The sequence below is a fragment of the Aquarana catesbeiana genome, linkage group LG07 (genome assembly GCF_042186555.1).
Source record: "Aquarana catesbeiana isolate 2022-GZ linkage group LG07, ASM4218655v1, whole genome shotgun sequence".
NCBI lineage: Eukaryota > Metazoa > Chordata > Amphibia > Anura > Ranidae > Aquarana > Aquarana catesbeiana.
In genome coordinates this window covers 72,132,872-72,157,106 of record NC_133330.1, presented here as the reverse complement: position 1 = coordinate 72,157,106, position 24,235 = coordinate 72,132,872, and the positions used below count along the sequence as shown (strand labels likewise).

Genomic DNA, 24,235 nt, shown 5'->3' with positions numbered 1-24,235 from the left:
ATGCAAATGCTACCAATCCTAATCCCTCAGTTCTATTTTAATAGATTACGCACTATGTTTTTAAGGTTCATTTGGAGAGGGAGAAAATCCCGATTAAACTTCTCACTATTAACAAAAGATAAGAGGAAGGGGGGGTGGGGGGCACCTGACATCAGAAAATATTAAGAGGCGATAGCTCTAACACGTTTATTAGACTGGGTAAAAAATAATAAAGAAAAACAATGGGTGAAAATTGAGAATAAAATGAGTGAAGCAGATCTGGGTAAGATTGTATGGATCCCACCACAGTATAGAAAATTTAGCACTGAAATAATGGATATTACAAAACATACACTTAAAACTTGGGATAATTTGCACAAAAAGGAGCACTGGGAGTTTAACTCACCATTAATCTCACTTAAAGACACAGATTATTTTACACCGGGGAGAGAAGATCTGTTTGGGAGCTGGATTTTGAAGGACGATATCCAATTAAAGGACGTCATGAGACAGGGCAATATCTGCACATTTCAAGAACTAAAAGTTAAAAATGAATGGTTTATTATAGATTCTTGGCGGTATGGGCAGCTGAAACATTTTGTTGACTCACTCCCGCAGCCTATTAGGTCGACAGAGAACCTACTCCCCTTGGAGAAATTATGTGCTGAGAAAAAAGGGAGGGGGGGCGTCTTGAAGATCTATAGAGTTCTCAATGAACTAGGAGGTGTGGTGAACCTGAGATTTATAGAGAAGTGGGAGAAGGAGCTGGGTACCAAGATTAGCGGACAGGAGGTGGGGCTGATTTTGAAAAGGGTGAATGTCACCTCAGTTAGCTGCAAGCTCTCAGAGATGAATTACAAGATTCTTGCTAGGATGTATATTACTCCCGATAGAGCACATAGAATCCAGAAGGAAACGTCGCAGTTTTGCTGGAGAGGTTGCGGAGAAATTGGGACAATGGCGCACATATGGTGGCAGTGCCCGGTAATTAGAGAATATTGGGGGGAGATTAAGCTAATCATCAGTGAGATCACAAGTATAGATATCCCCGATGATCCCTGGGTGTGCCTACATCATGGGAGTAAAATTCCCACGAAGATATATTTGAAGTCGCTGCTTCCACACCTCCTAAATGCTGCCAAAAGTCTTATCTCCAGATATTGGCAAGATAAAAGGAGACCTACAATGCGGGAGTGGTTCAACAAAATTAACGAAATTTATCGTCTCGAATATTTGAGGTACAGTGAAGGGTCGGAGATGGAAATCTTTGAGGAGATATGGAGGGACAGGGCAAATTTCAGGTATTCCCTTCGAGCGGCTGAGATGTGGGGAACATAGACTGTCGTCCCCACTGTAAATAGAGAAACTAGACAAGCTATATTAATAGGTCCAAATGTGAAGTATAGGGTTCGGACTCGACTGGAGTGATGGTAGTAGGGGTAGGAGCTGGGAATAAAATTGGTATACGAGGGTCATATTGGGGGGGAATGGGGGGGGGGGAGTTGGGGTGGAGGGGGGGGGGTTGGTCTAGGTGGATCATTTGGGATAATTAATAATAAGGGGTTGCTTTGTTTCTTTTTTCTACATATGCATTACCATGAGTAAATGGTAAAGTAATATTGAGGATAAAGCCACAATGATGTGACTATATAAAGGGACGAGATTGAACTGTAAAGTTGAAAACTTAGCCCCGGAAAATACTTCGCTGAAGTGGCTAAAAAAAAAAAAAAAAAAATGCCGGACTCGGCCCGGCGCCACGTCATTGGATTTGATAGACAGCCGTGGGAGCTGATGGCTGCGCTGCTATTAATCTATCCAATCAAGTGCCGAGACAACAGGCAGAGAGGGTGAGCACGTCTCCGGCGTGGGAATAACGGGGCTCAGGTGAGTAAAACAGGGGGGGGGGCTGGTCAGTGACAGAAGCTTTTTCACCTTAATGCATAGGATGCATTAAGGTGAAAAAACACGAGGGTTTACAACCCCTTCCAAGACACACTCATGTAGTAGAGCGGTTCCTTTTAAAAGGTCCCCATTCATTTAAATGTCTTTGTGCCATGTGCTTATTTACTATGACATCTGCTAATCCATAGTTCCTGGATTGTGTGGTTTCTTATATAGATGGCTCTTGGGAATCCATTTACTTCCAAATACAGGGGGCTAATAAAGCTAGCAGCATATGGCCAGATCCATTAGCTGTGACCCTACAGGCCAATATAAGATGACGGATGTATCTAGGGACGAAAAAATTTTGCACAGCTCAGGGAAGGTTACTGAAACATCTGTGCCACACTAACTGCATGACATAATCGGTTTTGCAATGGCACGTCCAGATTGATGCTGCATTATCTTCCCCAACTGCCCTTTATCTGATGTTCCAATTTGGAAAACCCAAGGGTATGTGGTTCACCTAGAGTTTTCTTTCACTATTTATAATGGGGCTGCAATGATTTATTAATGAATGCACCTGTAACCTTTTAGCATACATAGTTAAATAGTAGGTTACATAGTAGGTGAGGTTGAAAAAAATGACACAAGTACAACCTATGTGTGTGATTTTATGTCAGTATTACATTATATATCCATGTATGTTGCAGTCGTTCAGGTGCTCATCTAACAGTTTTTTTAAACTATCGATGCCCCCTGCTGAGACCACTGCCTGTGGAAGGGAATTCCACATCCTCAGTAAAGAACCCTCTACTTAGTTTAGGGTTAAACCTCTTTTCTTGTCATTTTAATGAGTGGCCACGTGTCTTGTTAAACTCACTTTCGCAAAAAAGTTTTATCCGTATTGTGGGGTCACCAGTATGGCATTTGTAAATTTAAATCATATCCCCTCAAGCTTCTCTTCTACAGAGATAATAAGTTCAGTGCTCGCAACCTTTCTTCATAACTAATATCCTCCAAACCCTTTACTAGCTTTGTTGCCCCTCTTTGTACTCGCTCCATTTCCAGTACATCCTTCCTGAGGACTGGTGCCCAGAACTGGACAGTATACTCCAGGTGCGGCCAGACCAAAGTCTTGCAGAGTGGGAGAATTATCGCTTTATCCCTGGAGTTAATCCCTTTTTTTAATGCATAACAATATTTGGTTTGCTTTATTAGCAGCAGCTTGGCATTGCATGCCATTGCTGAGCCTATCATCTACTAGGACCCCCAGGTCCTTTTCCATCCTAGATTCCACCAGAGGTTCTCCCTCCAGTGTATAGATTGCATTCATATTTTTGCCACCCAAATGCATTATTTTACATTTTTCTACATTAAACCTCATTTGCCATTTAGTTGCGTCTACGGGTCTTCCTTTATCTAGATGGCAACTCACCTCCTCACAGAAGGCTAATAGATTGGTTTGGCAAGAACCATTCTTCATGAATCCATGCGGATTACTGCTAATGATACCATTTTCATTACTAAAATCTTGTATATAGTCCCTTACAATCCCCTCCAAGAGCATGCATACTATTGATGTTTGGCTAACTGGTCTAATTCCCAGTGTTAATTTTGGGCCCTTTTTAAATATTGGTGCTACATTGGCTTTTCCCCAATCCACTGGTACCATTCCAGTCAGTAAAAATTAGGAAAAACGGTCTGGCAATTACTTGACTGAGTTCCCGAAGTACTCTCGGGTGCAAGCCATTCGGTCCCAGTGATTTATTAATGTTAAGTTTCTCAAGTCAAATTCTAATTCTGTCTTCTGTTAGCCATGAGGATGCTTCCTGTGATGTATCACAAGGCTAAACATTGCAGTTTTTGTTACTGAAGCCCCCCCCGATTCCCTCGTGAAGACTGAAGAGAAGAATAAATTAAATACCTTCGCCATCTCCCCATCCTTTGTAACCAGATGTCCTTCCTCATTCTTTATGGGGCCAATATGGTCTTTCCTCCTATTTTACTGTTTACATAGTTAAAGAATTTTTCGGGATTTTTTTTGCTCTCCTCCTCTATTGTGTCTTTCATGTTCTATCTTATCCGCCCCAATTGCACCCTTACATTTCTTGTTGCATTCTTTATAAAGTTTGAATGCTGATGATCCCTCAACCTTGTATTTTTTGAAGGCCTTCTCTTTTGCTTTTATATGCATTTTTACATTTGCGTTAAGCCATCCAGGACTTTTGTTCGCTCTTTTAAACGCAAGGGATAAGGGATGCACTGGCTAATGCCCTTATTTAATACGCTCTTAAAGCCCATCTCTCCTCTGTGTTCTTTGTTCAAGATTTTATCCCAATTTATATCTTCTAGCAAGGTTTGTAGTTTAGGGAAGTTGGCTCTTTTGAAATTCAGTGTCTTTGTATTTCCCTTATGTTTCCTATTTGTGCGAATAAGGCCGGGTTCACACTGAAACCAGCTGCGGATCGCACAGGAGCACTTTGCATCCCTGTTCCCCATTTCAGGGCCAAATCAGGGCCGAATCTATGCCTGAATTCGGCCTTGAAACTGAGCCAAAGACGCAAAGCGTTTCTGTGCAGTGCGCTCTGCAGCCGCAACGGAGATATGTGAACTGGCTCCATAGGGAGCCAGTCACATTCTCCTGCTTTGCGAATTGGATGTGGGGAAACCCACATCTAATTTGCATTAGTGTGAACCCAGCCTTATACTGAAAGCCAATTGACCTCTGATCGCGGTTTCCTAAATTGCACCGTATTTCCACATCCGTGATCAGGACTGTATTGTTGGTAATCAGTAGATCTAGTAAAGCTTTATTTCATATACAAGCTGATAAAGGAACTGAAAATCCCACTGAAAATGTAGTATGTACTGGAGCAGATTTTTATTTTACTTTTTTTATTTTTTTATTTTTTTTAATGCTGCCTGGGTATAAGCTTGAAAATTGATATTGCATAACAGTTTATCTCTAGCACTCTACTTTCTGCCTCATAACAGTCTCTTGTACCTAAACCTAATCATGCAAGAACAGTCAGAGGTGCATGAACAATCTTTCCATCTGAGAATGTCTCCTGGGCTAGCAGCTCCCCAAAACATGCACAGTCTTATCACAGAAGTACTTCTATTTAGGGAAACCGGGAGAGGTAATGGAGCAAATTTTTTTATCTATTTGATCCTCACACATTCTTGTTTGAGGTTGCCCCACAGACCCTGGTTCGGTGCAAGACGCAACCAAAAAAGACAGATTAGGACGCTGTCCTCCAATATCTATGGCCACCTTAAGTCTCTTGGTGGTGGGGACAAGAGGATAAAGGCATGAAAGGGTGAGGATGGAGGCAATAGGAGGAGAGGAACAGATTCTTTAAATAATCCTAGAAGCTCACCAAATTTGAAAGATGGATTTGCAGCTGGTACTTACACTGGTGACTTTGCGGTATATTTGAGCAGCATTCTGGCATTCAGAGTATGGGTATTCTGAGGTAGCCATTTCCAACATGCACATTCCAAAAGCATAAACATCCACAGATTCATCATAATGTTCTTCATACATTTCAGGTGCCATAAACTCTGGGGTTCCTGTAGGTAAACAAAGATCCCAAAATATGTTTCATAGAATAAGTTCCTTTAAGACAAACAAACATTATTATAATACCATTTTATTAATAAAGAATTCTATTCAAGAGCTCAATACCATGAGATTCTTTATGAAAAAGGTCTAGTCATTATAATCCGTGGTCAGTAAATCTCCACAATGTTACTTAAAGTGGTTGTAAACGTCAGACATGAAATCTGAATAAAGCATGTCGTTCTATAGTGTGTACTTGTCTCAATTAAGAGCACCAAGTATAATTTCTGTCTGCTGCTTTATTCCTTGATCAGCATGAATCTCTAACAAGTTTTCCTGAAAAGAGAAAAAAAGGCGACAGGTTCTGCAGTGTGAAATTTCAGCTCTCTACCCCCCTTTTTTCTTACAGACAAGCTGTATAAATTCTGGACTTTGAATGGATGTAAAGAAAAGAAGACAGCAGATAAACAGATACACAGGAAGATTTGTTTCCTCTCTGTTTCACCTGAAGATAGTCACTTCACTAGGTACATGTAAGGGTTTAGGCTGGATTCACACGGGTACGACACGACAGTTGTACAACTGTGGATCCGACTTTGCCCTGTGACTTTAAGTCCGACATCTGTCCGACTTCCATGAACGGGGATGAGACTTTGATGCCGACATTGCAGGCACTTTGTGTCTGGTATGAATCTTTAGGGGGAACTCCACATCAAATGTAAAAAAAAAAAAAATTAACTGCATGGGTTCCCCTCAAAATCCATACCAGACCCTTATCCGAAGTCAGGAAGGGGGGTGCGGCCCCCCTCCTGAACCATACCAGGCCGCATGCCCTCAACATGGGGGGGGGGGTGGGTGCTTTGGGGCCCCGGGCGGTGATGTCATAAGGGACGGGCCTCCAGATTACATCACCTGGTGACCCCGCGCCATGCAAAGTAGTGGCACACCGCGCAACCAGCATTAGAGCGGGAGATTGCATCGAGTCAACATCGGAAGCAGAACAAAGGGAGAAGACAGCGTAGAAGACCCGGAAAAAGAACGAGAAGACATCGGACAAGACCCAGCAGAGGCAGAAGACAGCGGACAGAGGGAGAAGAACCAAAGAGGGCTAGAAAACCTCAGAGAAGACCCGGAGAGGGAAGAAGAACCGGCAGAGGCAGAAGACATCAGCGGAGGAGGCAGAAGAGTCAGAGAGGGGAGAAAAATTTGTAAGAGATGCCGGAGCTGTCTTAATAAATTACTTTAAAAACCTGTGTACTGCATTTCAATTTTGAAGTTTTTTTTTTAGGTGAATGGGTAGGGGTACAATGTACCCCATACTCATTCACATAGTGTGGGGGGGCCGGGGTCTGAGAGCTCCCTTGTTAAAGGGGGCTTCCAGATTCCCATAAGCCCCCCGCCCGCAGACACCGACAACCAACGGCCAGTTTTTTTTTTATTTGGCGTGGAGTTGCCCTTCAAGATCATCAGAGCACAAGTCGCATGCCAAAGTCGGATCAGTTAAGACAGCGATCTGACTTTGAGCCGACTTCAGTGATATTCAATGGGCTGAATCAAAGTCGAACCAAAGTAGTGCAGGGAGCATTTTCAAAGTCGGACCGACTTGTATCGAACCAGTTAAGATGGCTCTCATAGGGAAACATTGATTTTCACACATCATGCGACACAAGCTCCCAATATCGTAGCATTTGTCATACCAGTGCCTCACAACCACTTTAAACTGGGAATGTCTTTTCTAATTACGAGTCACAAAAGAAACTATGCTGAAGCTTGAAAAACTACTTCCAGCAGGTGTGCAGGCTTGTTGTAACTGCATATTGTTTATTGGAGGAGGCGCTGCTACTGGACCAAACTGCACCAACGCAAAAGCTGTTATAAAGCGCACAATATGCAGTTACTTTCTAAGAAAGGTTTCATTTTCTGTTACAATCTAGCCTGATATGTCATCAGGGGGCCAGTTGCAAGACCCAGAAAGACAGTCAGCCCTCTAATGAGGCACCATGGTGCATGTGCATTTCTGGTAAACTGCCAAGAAGCTTCCTGGGATGCATGATACGCGTGTCACTGGAGGCTGCGCAGGTACGTCACTCTCTATGCGATAAACCCAGAAGTGAGGGGCCCTTGCAAATAAAAATTAAATCATTTTTAAAAAAAAAGCATTTACTTTTTTGGTGACTGTGTGAAAGGAGGGGGCAAGGGTTACTAGTGAGGGTATGGCTCTTCACTTACTTCCCACCTATCTCCTACATGTAATTCAACTCACAGTTGCATGTAACCAATACAGTTTACCTAATCAAAACATTTGTTACCTATAACACTTTTAGCAAAAGAGGCTCGTTTCAAAGTAGCCAGGCCCAGATCTCCAATCTTCACAGAGCCAGTTGGCCCTGTAATAAAAATGTTATCACATTTCAAGTCCCGATGGATTATTGGAGGAGTTCGTGTATGAAGAAAGTGCAGGCCTTTAAGAATTTGCCGACACCAGCTGCGCAAAACCTTTGGCTTCATGACCTTAAATCTTTTCAAGTATCTGGAATGAAAACCGCATTGACAAAGAAATCAAAATAGGAAAAAGTACAAGTCATACTAGAAAAACTGAATATAGAACAATCACCCCCCCCCCCAAAGAGAGAAAATAAACATGTTAAAAAGAGGAAAGCTGTGTTACTATGAAATCTATGGAATCTATAGACATACCAATGAATGACCTGAACCTTTCCAAAAAAATATAGCACAGTAAATCTCTCTTAAAGTGAAACTTTACTCATAACAACTACCCATTGCAAACCCATACCGATAACATACATTCCACCTGAATAATTATGCTACCAAAATCAGTATGTGCTGTAAATTTCCTCCAGCAGTGCTCCTGTTTCTTCTTGCTGGAGAAGTTTTGCTCATTTGCTCATTTTGCTCAAACAGAGAGCACATGAACAGCAGTAAATCTTTAGGCTGTCAGCAGATCGGCCTCTAGTGACTCTGATTTTCAGCACAATGCTGAAAATGGAGAACTGAGCATGTGTAGAGCAGGGTTAGACAGGGTATTACTGGATTTTAAACAGTATAGGCACTTAGGCCCCTTTCACACGAGGCGGACTCCGTTTCTACGGAGCCCGCCTCGGTCCGCCAGCTCAGCGGGAGATCTGTCCGTTGATCTCCGCTGAGTCGGCGGATGACAGGTCCCTCTCTGCTCACTGAGTGGGGAGGGGCTTGTCAGGCGCCGCTGCTGCCTATGGAGGGATCGGATGAAAATGGACAGCATGTCCGTTTTCAGCAGATCTCACCCGATCCAATCCGCCAGCGACGGACCTGGACGTACAGCCATCCATCTGCTTTTAGCGGATCGGACCGGGTCGGACGCTCCATAGACTAACATGGAAGGCCCATTCAGGTCCGCCGTCAAAACTGACAGAACGGACCTCAACGGTCCGATCGTGTGAAAGGGGCCTTATTTTTAACGATTTACAAAGCTATACCTACAAAAATAGGCCAGCCTGAAATGATCTATCAGGACTTATTTTTCTGACTAAAGTTCCACGTTAAACCAGAAAGTAGTCACATGTCTTTAGTCCTCATTTTAGGACAGTGGGCACAGTAATTGTTTACAAAAATCAATTCTCACGAGTGGACATGGACACTGTACAAATCAAACTGCAAACAGTCACGGCCAGAAACCTGTACAAATTGAGGACAGGCTGCCAGAAGCCACCACTGTTTGGCCGATTTGTATGTTCCTATAGTTTTTCAAAGTGTGGTTGCCATTAGCCTATCCAGCCCCAATTGCATGTCCGAGTTAGCTGGATACAAAAGTCATTTAGAAGTTTTGATGTGCAAAAAAGTTTGCACACACAATATATCAGTATTTAGCAACATCGTCCTGTGGTATAGATTACAATTAATACTTTCTTTGCTCCTGTGTTTTAAAGTGCATCCCCAGGAATCTTTTTTTCCATACTTGGATTGCTCCAGGTTTGATTGTTGTCATTCTCTGGCTTCCCCTTTACAAACTGAAGGGTTGATCACTATCAGTTCTGGTGCCATGCCTTGTATTTTTTTTTTCAGTAAACACAAGGCTTTCTGCGATTGGATGAGGCAATGCAGATGTCATGATCTGCACCTCTTCCAATCAGAGCACACCTTGTATTCTTTTAAAATAAAAAATAAAGATGTTCTCTAAATGATGGCAGTGCTGAGTGAACAACCCCATGTTCAGTGTGCAGACAGGAAGCCGTTAGAGCAGCACCCGGAAGATCACGACCATCACTGAATGTAGTGTGGACTACAGTAATACTGTGATTTTCAGCAAATGCCCCTCTGAATCAGATATGGACACTCACACCGAGCCAGGCTGGACCAACACAGGTATGGGAAAAATATCATTCCTGGAGTTCCGATGTTGAACATTTGCAATCAAATGTAATTGTGCATTATATTTGCAAACATGTTTTGCAACTGTAAAAGACCACACTTTTTCATCTTTGACATTCATATAAAATGCATTTTTAAGCGGAGTTTCACCCATTTTTTATTGTTGCAATGTATGTTAAAAGCAGTGCGAATGCTTTTACCAATGGCAATTTTTTTTTTCTTTTTTTTGTAAGTACTTTTTTCTTCTTTTTTTTGGCAGCATTTCGGTCTGCGGCCGCATAGGCGATTCGCAAGGGCCCCTGGAGTAGCGGCGTCATGAATCCCAGGAGTCCTTGCGAATCGCCTAGTGATGAAATCTTGCATTATTTTCAGACCAGAAATGCCGCAAAAGGGAGGAGTTAGGCGCCATTTTCAAAGAACTGCATCTGCCGGAATGAAGTAGAGCGAATCTGCTCAGGACAAGTCTGGCATTGCTATGCAGGTGAAAGATCAGGAGGTGCATGCTGGGTAGCCAGCTGCACCGAAATCCCGGAAATGAAAATAAAAGGGCCTCAGAGGCCCACAGCTAACATGGAACCTGCCTGCTTCCGGGATCCGATTAGGAATCAAATTTTAACACACACTAAAAATGACCACATATATGACATTCTAAATGTTAATGTATATGTTTAGACAAATACAGAGGCATTTTTTTTAAAAGAAGTGTTTGGGGGACTGGAACCCTGCTTTAAGATTACAGGCTCTTTAAACAACTCAGTCTGCATTATCTGGACTTACGTTTTCAGTGTCCCTGATGTCATGAGCTCGGTCACCAAGACAATGCATTTCTTCCCCTTCAGGCAGGATTCCCAGAAGTCGTAAAACCTCACAATGTTTGGATGTTGCAAACCTTTTAACATTTCTGCCTCCTCTTTAAATCTCTGTCTCTCAACTTTTGTTAATTTACGGTCCTGCAGAATGTAAGAGAAGATGAGTCATTGCAATGTACTGAGTACCCTATATTTCAGAAACACCCTGTCAAAACAATGATACATATAAAATCCATGAGGGGTTGTGTAGGCAAAATATAGAACGTTTAAGAAGACTGCCTAAAGTAATCACTATTGAAAGAGATGTATTTTGCACTCTTAAGTTACCATTTTTCATAATTTATATAATTTCCACATCTGTCAGTCAATGGGCTCATATACTAGTACTCCACTGGCAACAGAAATGACACAAAGTCATTAAATCATAGGGGAAACAAGAGATGCTTAACAGCAATATAGTATTACTATGGAGCGTAGAATGTCCCTCAAATCCAGAGTGTCACTATTGGTCCATAAACTTGATGTAGGCTTTGGAAGCATTAGAGCTCAGAAGTTAAAATCAAGAGTTGCTTAAATATGGGCGTGGGATTTCTAGTGCCTATGTTACAGCTTAGCAGTTTATTAGGTTGAACGCCACAAGTACTCTCCATGCACATTGGAACAATGCAGTACAATGCGGAGTTGAAAATCCAGTAAGAGCAAGTTTAGGTTTTTCTCCTATTTTAAAAGAGCCCTACTATGGTCCTTATTAACTTCTATTATGCTCGCATGCATTCTCAGGAAAAAAAAAAAACACCTTTAGGTGAGAAATATTTTAAAGTATTTTATAAACCAGCCTCTCAATTTTTTCCCTGAGAAAACCTTGATATATTTTACAGGTCTCAGGACCCCTGCTTCGCAGTACACGTGATTACTAAAATTGTAGAACATTTTATATATAAGAATAAACAGATCATGCCTAGCATATCTGACATACTGAGCAGATAAATTTATTATACCCGCCTGTTCAACAACATTTTTAATGATAGTCTTGAAATTAAAAGACTATTGAAAATAGAAAAGTAGTACAGGCAGTAAAAATTGTGCTGTCTCCTAATATTCGTCGTTAGTGTAGAAGTGTTCCCTTACATTATTGGTCAATGTAAGCAACAGATTAATTCACCAGTTCTCACTGCTCAGTAAACCCCAGTAACCTCAGAAGAACCCCTGAAAATGGCAGCTATAAAATTATATTGGTTTGAAAAAAAAAGAACAAAAAAAAAAAATGACTAGGCAACAATATGCAGATATTTCAGGTTTCAACATTTTTATTGGTTTTATAAAAAACATGAGCATAAATAAGTACATTCATATCCTAATACCACCCAGTATCACATATCAATAGCCATTCAGAAATTAAATTTAACTCTCAATATTCCTTTCTGCTTTAGTTGTTCTTAAAAGTCAGTGGAGAAGCCCCAAATGGGGAAAATGCAACACCATTAGCTTTCCCCAACAAGAGCTCTAGTTCCTCCTGTAGCTCTCTTGTAAGCCTAATTAAGGGAGAGAGGTGATGCTGAAAAGGCACTCATTAGGAATATTTTTTAGTTTATAATGTAAATCATGGGTGTCCAACCTGCAGCCTGTGTCCAAGACAGCTATGAATGGGGGCCTGACACAAAATCGTAAAAACTTTTATTTTTAAAAACTTTTTAGTAAAAATGCATTTACACTTCGCGAACAAATGGGACCAAAGAAAAAGGTCAGTGTCTCTGTAGTGGACTTTTCTAAGATTCATCTTCCTAAAGAAGAATCTCCCACTCTTTACAATCACGACCTTATTTAGGTCATCAGTTTTAGGGAGCACCTATTTGTGAGCAACGGTTTTCAAGGATGAAGCACACAAAAGGGCAAAATTAGAACCAAAATATCCAATGAGCACCTTGAGAATTGATTGAGAATTTGGTGAAGGCCCACCCCAGAGCAGTGTGCTGATGCACAAATGGATGTGGCTTACTACAGGTAGGAGTGATTTGATTTTGATCATTTAACTAGTAACTTTAATCTTAGAAACCATAATAAAATGGGGTCAGATAAAAACAAAAGTATTTTTTAAATCTACAGCGGAGATCTCCAAATTATGGTCCTCCAGCTGTTGTGGAACTACACATCTCATGAGGCATTGTAAAACTCTGACATTCACAGACATGACTAGGCATGAGGGGAATTGTAGTTCCTGAGCTGGAGGGCCATCGTTTCGAAACCCCTCATCTACAGGATAGTGGATTGCAGATACTACTAGAAACTAGTCCCCCTTTCCACATGACTGCTGGCCAAAATACTATCAGTGACCACTTGCTTGTTACAAGACACTGTCTGTAGAGTATTACATAAACTTGTATGTTTAACTTGGCTAAGTGTAGGATCTCTAGGTGGATCGTAGGACGCGTGATGACTATAGCTGGCTTTAAGGAATGGGCAGTTGATGAGAAAAGAAGCATATAATTGTGCTTTTTAATATAAAAGAAGGCATAACTCTACTGTTCACAGTCACCAATGAGGTAAATGCTTCTCCTTTTTCCTCTCGAAAGTGTCCAATTAATGGCCTCTCGTTTCACCATTCCCCTACTACCCTTATATACCCTTTAGATTGTAAGCTTTAATGAGCAGGGCCCTTAAATTCCTCCTGTATTGAATTGTATTGTAACTGTACAGTCTGCCCTTATATCCAAATCCTGTATTATAATACTAATAAACTAGAACAAAGTTTTACTATGAACGATGCTCTTAAATGTGTGGAATCCCATTTTCATATAAAGCAGACACCAGGCAGTTTGTTACCAATCACTTTCAACATGCAAAAACGGCTCTGAGCCAGTCAGAGAGGGAACTGTGGACCCAAATAGTTACTTTTGCAGATATCACCTATAATATTAGGACAAGTTGGTTTGTTTGAGAATGAAGAAACCGAGTAACTGGGTGGGTGGAAAACGTTAAATGGTAGAGAGTGGCCATGAAGTTCTTAAGAATTCCAAAATCATGAGATCTACTAGAGAGTCATTTGGCCCTTATGATGGGCCAGTCCAATTCTGTTACCCCCATAGCCTGACCCAACAGAAAACCCATACTGAGAAAAATACAGCGCACGTTTAGGAGATATTTTCACTACCTATAGGTAAGCCTTATTTTAGGCTTACCTATCGGTAGAAGTCCAAAAAGTGGGTTTACAACCACTTTAAACCTGATGGGGGGCCCTTTTTTTTCCTGGCGGTCTACTACTGTTTTAATGACCGGGAACACATGAGCGAAAAGCAAAGTTCAAAGAACTGAAGCCAAGGGATAAGCACAACAGACAGGAAAGTTGGAAGTGATGTCGTGGTATCGCTTGTTAACAGTGAAGCTGGATTCATACCTTTATGGCATGTTTTATGTGTGTTAGCAATCACGTATTTTAATGCATTGCCATGGTTATCAAGAGGTTCTCTAAATGGGATTAGGCCATTTGATAGATGAAGCAAGTTTGTTTGTAACCAAACCCCACATGATTATCATAATTGGTGGTTATTATACAGGATTTATACAGCGCCAACATTTTGTGCAGCACTTTACAATATGAAGGCAGACAGTACACTTTCAATACAATTCAATACAGGAGGAATTGGAGAGCCCTGCTCATTAGAATTTACAATATAAAAGGAATGGTCAAGTTCTACAAAAGGTGATAACTGTGAATTATGACCTGATAAAGGGAATGATTTGGTTGGTTGGTATTTTGAGACTAGATGTAGCTGAGGCAGAGTTGTGAATGCAGTGGTGTATTTAGGTTTTGTGCTGCCCTAGGCCTGACTAAACGCATGCACCCCCCTAATTTAAATACGACCCACCCCATCCTGCCGAGGCCACACCCCTTCCTGTTTAAGACCCACCCTATCATCTGTAAACAACACCCCTCTTTAGGCTCATTTGGCACCTTTCAGGGGGGAACGGGTATCTGTTTCTGACAGGTACCCTTCCCCACTTCCGGGAGACTGCGCTGTCCCCTCTGAAGTTTGCCCCCCCTCCTCCTTCCTCCGCTGGGCCATTCAGAAAGTGCAACGCGCTTTGCACATGTGCAGTAGGGAACCGGTCGGTTTCCCTTACCATGAATGATAGTGGCAAAACCCGAGAGCCAATCCGAAAATCGGCTGAGGTGTCGACATCGCTGAATCCCTGGACAGGTAAGTGTCCTAATATTAAAAGTCAGCAGCTACAGTATTTTTAGCTGCTGAGTTTTAATGCTATCACGGGGGGGGGGGGGGGGGGGTGTCTCACTGTGCCCCATCAAACGCAGTCACTGTGCCCATCAAACGCAGCCACTGTGCCCATCAAACGCAGCCACTGTGCCCATCAAACGCAGCCACTGTGCCCATCAAACGCAGCCACTGTGCCCATCAAACGCAGCCACTGTGCCCATCAATTGCAGCCACTGTGCCCATCAAACGCAGCCACTGTGCTATCAAACGCAGCCACTGTGCTATCAAACGCAGCCACTGTGCCATCAAACGCAGCCACTGTGCCATCAAACGCAGCCACTGTGCCATCAAACGCAGCCACTGTGCCCATCAAACGCTGCCACTGTGCCCATCAAATGCAGCCACTGTGCCCATCAAATTCTGCCAGTGCCCATCAAATGCTGCCAGTGCCCATAATACTGATATACTTTATTAAATCACTGTACCTGCTGTCCTGGGGGTTTCTCTCGTGCTCCTCTCTCTCCTCCTGACGTCACAGCCCCAGGGCCGAGGAGACGATACACTGCAGGAAAGCAGTGCAGGGGAGGGTAGGCGGAGCTTAAGGCTCCTCCTGTCACCTGTTGCTTATGGGGGGTGCGAGTGACACACGCCGCCCCCCCCCGCATGAGAGAAAGCCCCCCCATCCGTCTGACTGATTCCCGGCCCCTGCTGCCGCCTCCCGCACACTTGCAACCCACAGCGGCCGGCTTTCTGTAGCGGCGCCGCGGTGTATGGGCGTGCTTGTCAGAGAGTAGGGGGCGTGAGATACACGCCCCCACCCTCTGCCAAGCACGCCCATACACAGCGGCGCCGCTACAGAAAGCCGGCCGCCGTGGGCTGCAAGTGTGCGGGAGGCGGCAGCGGGAGCCGGGAATCAGTCAGAAGGGTTGGGGGGGCTTTCTCTCATGCGGGGGGGCGGCCTATTTTGCCGCCCCCCCCCGCAAAGTGCCGCCCTAGGCCTAGGCCTTGTTGGCCTAGGCCAAAACACAGCCCAGTGTGAATGGTTTGTATGTTGTAAGTTGTTGTTAGTACTTTGCATTGTATTTGGTGGGGGAGCAGAAGCCAAATGAAGAGAGGGGTAGCAGGCACTGAACGGTTGGTAATGTGGAAGGGGGGATAGCCTATGTAAAAGGCAATCCAATGAAGGAGGGAGTTGCAGTAATTGAGGCAAAAGAACCAGGGATTGAATTAGAAGCTTTTTGGTATCATTGGTAGGGGCCTATTTTGGAGAGGTTGTGGAGGCTGAGGCGGCAAGATTTGGACAATGATTGCATGTGGGGCTGAAAGGAGAATTCAGAGTCCAGGATCACACTGGACCATTAGCGGACAGGCTTATAGATGTGCCATTGATCTTGGCAGTGAAGGGGGAAGGGGAGGAAAAGGGCACATGGGAGAAGAAATATTATGAGCTTGGATTTGGAGACATTAAACTTTGAGGAAGTAGTGTGACATCCAGACTGATATGTCTGCCTGTGGATTAGTAATGGTTGAGGAGACTGATGGAGTGAGCTGAGGGGTAGAAAGATAGATTTGAGCATCATCAGCATAGAAATTACACTGAAAGCCATGGGAGGCTATCAGCTGACCCAGGAAGGAGGTGCAGATAAAGAAAAGGAGGTGTCCAAGAACAGAACCTTTGGGAACCCGGTCGGAAAAAAGAAGGGGAGAGGAAGCGATACAATTGTAAGTGACACAAAGTGCAGTGGGATAGGTAAGATGAGAACCAACAGTACAGTCACAAAGACCAACGGAGTGGTGTTTTATTTGAGCAGGGGTGGTAAACTGTATCAAATGTATAAAGTAGTATCCAGTGATTTTAGCCATTACTAAATAGTTTGTGAGTTTTAGAAGAGCAGTTTGTGGAGTGTTGAGGGCAAAATCAAGATATGGCATCTCAGGTTGTTGTAGACCAGGCATTCAAAGGAGCTTGTAGGTAAAGGGGAGCAAGGAGATGGGTAGTAGGATGAGATTGGTGGGATCCAGCAAGGGTTTTTTTTTTTTTTTTTTTTTTTTTTTTTTTTTTTTTTAAGTATGGGGGTGACCAGTGCATGTTTTATAGAGTTGGGGTAAATGCCAGAAGAGAGGCAGATTGAAGATGCGAGTTTGAGAGTGTAGGACAGGGCCAGATAGGGACAATAGTAATTGCAAGGGAACAGGGTCCAGGGGCAGGTGGCTAGGTGAGCATCAGAAAAAAAATAGTTTAACAACCTAGTCTTTAGTAGCAGGGTTAAACAACAAGTTTGCTTTAAAAAAAAATAAATAAATAAAACAAATGCACATATTTGCAAGAAAAAAAAAAAAGTGAATTATTTTTTTTCCAGAGCCTGCACAGCAGTGCACCCATGATTAGCAGATCGTAGGTGCAATGCCAGGATCCTGCAGAACCTCGGTATAGCCATCTGCCTGTACCCCCTATACGGGCGTTACTGGAGAACAAGAAGATCAATGAACTACTAGAACACTCACCAGTGCCCTTGCAGTTCATTCACAACTACAAGCCATTTTCCACAGTGTCAGATGGTAGCTGTAGTTCATGCATTCACAGAACTCCATTAAAGGGGTTGTAAAGGTAAAAATTTTTTCACCTTAATGCATTCTATGCATTAAGGTGAAAAAACTTCTGACAGAACCGCCGCCCCCAGCCCCCCCGTTTTACTTACCTGACGCCTCGAAAGTCAGCTTCGCGTTCCCGACATCTGTTCCTCCGCTCACCCTGGCCGCTGATTGGCTGCAGTGGATGGATTGAAAGCAGCGCAGCCATTGGCTCGCGCTGCTGTCAATCACATCCGATGACGCGGCGCGCCGGGGGGCGGGGCCGAGTGATACAGCGAGCGGCTATAGCCGCCGGCTGTATCACGGGAGCGCGCCCGCAAGCACTCACCACCGTGCGAGGGAGCTCGCATTAAGGTGGTGAATGCTTGCAGGGAGGAGCTGAAACAGCCGCCGAGGGACCCCAGAAGACGAGGTTCGGGGCCACTCTGTGCAGAACGAGCTGCACAGTGAAGGTAAGTATAACATGTTTGTTATTTTAAAAAAAAAAAAAAAACACCTTTACAAACGCTTTAATGAAAGACGCGGCCATGTGGGCGGAAGGTCAGAGGGGTGCAGATAGGTGCTCTTTGGTAACATGTTACACCATAAATACAGGTGCAATATGTAGCATGTTATCAAAGGTGAATTTTTTCTTTAAATAAGAGAAGTATTGAGTGTACCTGTGGACATGCAGTGTTAACTGGGGTAGACAGCAGTACAGTAGAGATTTCATCACAAATTGTATCAATCTTATTTTTTAAGTGATTGGCAATCTCCTGGGCAGTGTGTGAGTTAGTGGGTGGTGGCAGTGGAGGACGAAGTAGATATTTAAAGATAGAAAAGAGCTAATGGGGACTAAATGAGAAGTTGAAGTCGAAGACTTTGTCTTACACCACAGACGCCAAAGAGCGCAGCTGTTTTTTTGAGACTTCTCATGTCCTCTGCTTGCCAAGGTTGTAGCAGCCATTCTGTGTCTTCAGTGAACTGTTGTAGACAGAAGAATCTAGGTTGGGGCAGGACAGAGGTGAGATTTTGTCAGAGGTGGTCAGTAACAAAATAGAGACAAGGAGGGTTAAAGTTGCAAAGGGTTTCTACGGGTAACTATTAAACGGTTGGAGGGAGAGGAGGTGGAAGAAAGGGAGACAGTATAATTAATAAGGTAGTGGTCACAGAGAGGATCATTGGGAGAGATTGCACAGAATGCATAGGTTGAGAACACAAAGGTCAATGGTGTTGCCATCAGAGTGAGTGGAAGCATGTATCCATTGCTTCAGGTCAAAACAGGGGGTTAGACTGAGAAGTTTTAGAAGTAGCAGGAATGTTATTACCAGGGAAGTTGAAGTGTTGAATTGAAGATTATGAGAATTTCAGAAGAGAGAAATTAGGGTAGCCTGGCAGAGAAGTTGCTCCTCTGTCTCGGAGACAAGCTCGGTGGAGGTGGTCCTCCGAGTTGCATTCTGGGAAGGGGGTATTTATGGGACAGACGCCATGTTCTAAGGTCGTTTTGCAGCCATCTGCTGGCCCTCCTGGCCAACAGGTATGCGTTAAGGAGCTACCTCGTGGTCCTCCGATCGGGAGGCCCACGATGCTACGGCGCAGGGGTGGGTCCAGAGGCTTGTCTGGGGCCTACCACCGCAGCCAAGGAATGGTCCTGAGCTGTCGGTCCTGTGTGACGAAGCTGGACAGCTGAGGAGATCCCAGGGGAGGACCCGCCTTGGAGAGACCACGCAGCGTGCTGGTCTATAGAGGGGCCTGGTGACTGGTGAAGTAATTATACAGCATAGTGTCGCCGGTTCGGCTTAAGGGGTTCAGGCACTGTGACTGTTCACTGCAGAAGATCTGATACATCCTGTGGCAGAGGATCGTGCAGATTTACCCCCCCAAATAAGTCTGTGGCAGAGACTTTAGATTCGTGCTGCGTACTGGCTGCTAGACCGGCAAGAGAGGCCTATCCAGACGAGCAAAGAGTGCGTCTCATGAGGGGAACGCATTCCACATAATTATCTGAATTCTACTGGGACATTTGTCGCTAAGATCTTGTAAGAAGATATTTGAGTTTCTCCTGAAGGTTTCCTTTTCATCTCTTTCCTGCTACTTCCTAAAGTTTGACTGTTCAATAAAGCATTGAAAACGTACTCCAGTGTTGGTGCGTGTGTCGTCCAGCAGTAAACTCAACGGAACCCCTAGACCCGGTGCCGGTGAAACAGAGGGAAGCAAAGTGAAGGTAACAGACCCGCTTAAACTAGCAGCTCCACCGTGAGTTAGTGCTACATGTGGGGGCGTTGTCCGGGATTTGTTGACCGACAATTATTGCAACCCAGTGAAGTGTTTTACCGGTAGTTTACAGAGAGAGCTGGACTTTGAAAAAAAAATATTTTCAGGAAGAGGAAAAGTTAAACTGCAGGACTTTGTTTTTGGGTGCGTAGACGCTGGGCGCCAGAAGAGGCTCGGGAGCTCCGTTACTGAAAGAACAAGTGGGAGGAGTTACCCTACTTGCTACCGCGTGGGACGCGTGTAGTGTGCTTGGCGCCAGAGGAGAAGAGAAGCCTCGGGATCGTGCTGAAAAGATCAGAGTGTGGCCATGTCTTTTCCGGAATTGCAATCGGTTGTGGGACCCAGAGTGTTCCCTGCAAGCACCGTGATGAATACTGTGCAATCTGGAAATCTGCTCACGGATACTGGAGTTCGAATGAAACCGCAGGGGAAGTTTGTCCTGTATACCTCTGGGAGATGTTGAGGAATTGGGCATGACCTGCCATCGATGTGGAGAATTGACCGTACATCTTCGTCCATTTGGCCGATGTCCGCAGTGTGGAGAGTATTTGTTTGTAGTGGAGCCACCTACTATGCCACCCCGTGCCTACCGGATGGATTGGGTGACAGGTATCGCTACAGTGGAAGCTGCTATCGCTACAGAGAGAGAGCGACGGGCCGCCACTTCGCCTGTTGCTACCGACAATGTTTCAGAAAGAGACACTGCTGCTGCCGTCTCATCAGGAGACATTACTTTGATTCCTGAGTCCACTACACCAGTTCCTGTGGCGCCTACTCAGAAGAAGGTGGGCTATGTGAAGGCTTCTCGCGGCCGTGGTCGAGGCCTACCCCAGAGGTTACCTGAGCCGGAGCTACCAGAATCTACGTCTGGAACGGGTAAGCCATTGTTGGGGACTGTAAATAAGTATTTGCCAGCAGAAGAATTGAGAGACTCCGAAAAAGAATCCATGCCGGATCTTTCCGAGGATGATGACTTGTTCGAAACCATGTTGCAAGAGCTATTGTGGTCACAAGGCGAGGATGTTGCCTCCACAATGACCCTTCCCGAATGGACTGCCATGAGTTCTGGGAAGACGTCGCCCTGTGTGGAGACGCACAGTGCTGTTGTGGGGACTTTGTCAAAAGTTATTGATTCGCTACAGACACCGGCTGGGTCTATGGTGAAAAAGTCATTAGACTCCTGTGTACCGCCTGGTATGGGAAAAGACAGATCTTTGCCAAAACTTGCTCGCTTGCAAAGGATGTTAGACAAGCGTGTGGCCGCAGAGTATGGATTAGAATTCCACTATGTGCCCCAGGATGTCATGCGGGAGATTGAAGCTAATCAGGAACTTTGGTACAATGAAGCTATTTGGGACTACTTGTCTGTGCCTAAGCCCTTTAGAAAGACTGGATGTTCTGTCCGGATGGATGAACGTTTTAACGGATGCTTTGTTCATTGGAACTATGGTCGGCATATCTATGCTGATAAAGTGGTGATCTGCAGACCGGGAAAGGACAATGCTGTATATTTTATTACCACTGTAAATAAAGAAGGAAAATATGTGACTCTACCAGATCCTCAGATTTACTGGTAATTATGGACACTATTACTTTGAAGTTAGTTAGATAGCGACAGGGCAAAGAGATCTGCGTGGTCAAGATCTACAGATCCTGTTCTGTGTTTAAATCCAAGGACTTCTGTTTGCTAGCCGGATTTCTTTTATAAGAAAAGTTCTTGTGCAGGGATGGACTCCAAAAGTACATATTCTTATTCTATATAAATCATAGGAAGAGAGTCATTTTAAATGAGGCTTTGCTCCTGGTGTTATGTAGTGTGTATATAGGTGTGTTTAAATATGTTTCTTTTTTCAGGGATCATCGGATCATATGTATAGCTGGGAGGCTTTTCAGCTAGTTAGTGAGGTTGTAAAAAAAAAAAAAAAAAAAAAAAAAAAAAATTATATTGTGGTTTTGTCCGCGGCTGTGAACATAATATTTTATAGATAGAAGTCTCACAATGTCTTTAAAAACTGTCCTTTTTCTCTCTCTTTGCCTAAAGTTATGAGAAACTCAAATGCTACTCTCAGGCTTGAGAGTTACTGTTACTGCGTTCAGGACAGACGTTGGGGACAACGTCTATTATAGTGGCGGAGTATGTAGCGCTTGTAGATTTACGATCTACTGCAGATTAGGTAAATTTAGTAAATTGTGTGTTAGGAAGGTTAAAAGTTTGCCTCTGTTCCAGCTTGGCTGACGTTGTATGTGCATCCGTGCTGACCGGTGGGTGTCGCTGTTACCATTAGTCAGTGTTGGAAGGGCAACGTGTCGAAGTGTATAGATGCTCCTCTGTCTCGGAGACAAGCTCGGTGGAGGTGGTCCTCCGAGTTGCATTCTGGGAAGGGGGTATTTATGGGACAGACGCCATGTTCTAAGGTCGTTTTGCAGCCACCTGCTGGCCCTCCTGGCCGACAGGTATGCGTTAAGGAGCTACCTCGTGGTCCTCCGATTGGGAGGCCCATGATGCTACGGCGCAGTGGTGGGTCCAGAGGCTTGTCTGGGGCCTACCACCGCGGCCGAGGAATGGTCCTGAGCTGTCGGTCCTGTGTGACGAAGCTGGACAGCCGAGGAGATCCCAGGGGAGGACCCGTCTTGGAGAGATCACGCAGCGTGCTGGTCTATAGAGGGGCCTGGTGACTCGGTTGCAGGACGTATCCAAAAGAAGTAATTATACAGCATAGTGTCGCCGGTTCGGGTTAAAGGTTCAGGCACTGTGACTGACTGTTCACTGCAGAAGATCTGATACATCCTGTGGCAGAGGATCGTGCAGATTTACCCCCCCAAATAAGTCTGTGGCAGAGACTTTAGATTCGTGCTGCGTACTGGCTGCTAGACCGGTGAGAGAGGCCTATCCAGACGAGCAAAGAGTGCGTCCCATCTAGGGGAACGCATTCCACATAATTATCTGAATTCTGTCCCGGTAGAATTCAGATAATTATGTGGAATGCGTTCCCCTAGATGGGACGCACTCTTTGCTCGTCTGGATAGGCCTCTCTCACATCTCATATCTATCTATATTATTTTTTTATATTTTTTTAATTACCGTATTTATCGGCGTATAACACGCACTTTTTTCCCCTTAAAATCAGGGGAAAGTCGCAGGTGCGTGTTATACGCCGATACCATGCGATCCCGAGCTGCACAACTTCAAAATCGCCGACCGCGATTTGAAAATGGCGCCGCCGGCGCCGAAATACACAGAGCCGGTCCTCGGCTCTTTCCAGCGCCTCTCGTTCACTTTCGGCTCCACTCGTAGTCCCGAGCGGAGCTATCCGAACCTACTCGGCTAGGTTCGGATAGCTCCGCTCGGGACTACGAGTGGAGCCGGAAGTGAACGAGAGCCGCCGGAAAGAGCAGAGGACCGGCTCTGTGTATTGCGGCGCCATTTTCAAATCGCGGTCGGCGATTTTGAAGACAGGGGATCGAAGGCTGAACTGGGGAAGGCTGCACTGGGGAAGGCTGCACTGACAAGGCTGCACTGGGGAAGGCTGCACTGACAAGGCTACACTGGGGAAGGCTGCACTGACAAGGCTGCACTGGGGAAGGCTGCACTGGGGAAGGCTGCACTGGGGAAGGCTGCACTGACAAGGCTGCACTGACAAGGCTGCACTGACAAGGCTGCACTGACAAGGCTGCACTGACAAGGCTGCACTGGGGAAGGCTGCACTGACAAGGCTGCACTGGGGAAGGCTGCACTGACAAGGCTGCACTGGGGAAGGCTGCACTGACAAGGCTGCACTGGGGCAAGGCTGCACTGAGAAGGCTGCAATGATGGGCATTTAAATGTAAGTTTTTTCCCTTCAACTTCCCTCCTAAAAGTTTTTTTTCCTTAAAATTCCCTCCTAAATTGGGGTGCGTGTTATACGCCAGTGCGTGTTATACGCCGATAAATACGGTATATTTAATAAAAATATTTCTTACATTTTAGATGCATCTCAGGTGAAGGCCTCATAATGGACTGTGCAACGATGAGTCAGTCTGTCACAGCAGAAAGTCTTGGAACAGACAGTCTTCTCTCATTAAAGCTGCAGTTTAGGTAGGTATGTATGTATGTATGTATGATACTTGGCTGATCCCTATGAAAGCTGGAAATCATTGTAGTAGGCAATGCTACTAGGATTGCGGCCATCTTCCAGGTCCTGTGTTGGACTGCCCTGCTGCATAGTAACACTGGAGTTTGCTTGCACAGTATGGACACCATTCACAGAAGGCCTTGCTATTTTCTCCAGGAATGCAAGGTGTTCTCTAATTGGATGAGGTGATGGTGTTCTCTAAATGCCAACTGTGCCACACAAGTCACCTCTATTTTTCACTAAGCAGCAAGGCAGCCACTTGACATGGGACCCGGGAGCTAGCAGTGATCACTGTAACCAAATTGTGTTAGCATTGATGAGTTACTGGAAGCAGAATGAGAGACTAAATTTAAGAGTTCCAAATATCCTATACATGGTAGGGTTTGTAATGAATCAAATTCCCAGAACTGAAAACTATTACTGCCCATGAAACACATTGGGTATCCAAGTAGGCTATTATCACTG

At 44.5% G+C, this 24,235-nt stretch overlaps 1 protein-coding gene across 1 annotated transcript in view; it reads right to left on the bottom strand.

Annotated features, from left to right (window-relative positions):
• WNK2 (WNK lysine deficient protein kinase 2) overlaps window positions 1-24,235 on the bottom strand; it is a 356,194-nt gene that overhangs the window by 162,799 nt on the left and 169,160 nt on the right. Inside the window, 3 exon segments of the mRNA XM_073592324.1 lie at window positions 5,279-5,436; window positions 7,735-7,955; window positions 10,571-10,743. Of these exon segments, the coding sequence (XP_073448425.1) occupies window positions 5,279-5,436; window positions 7,735-7,955; window positions 10,571-10,743 (552 nt within the window).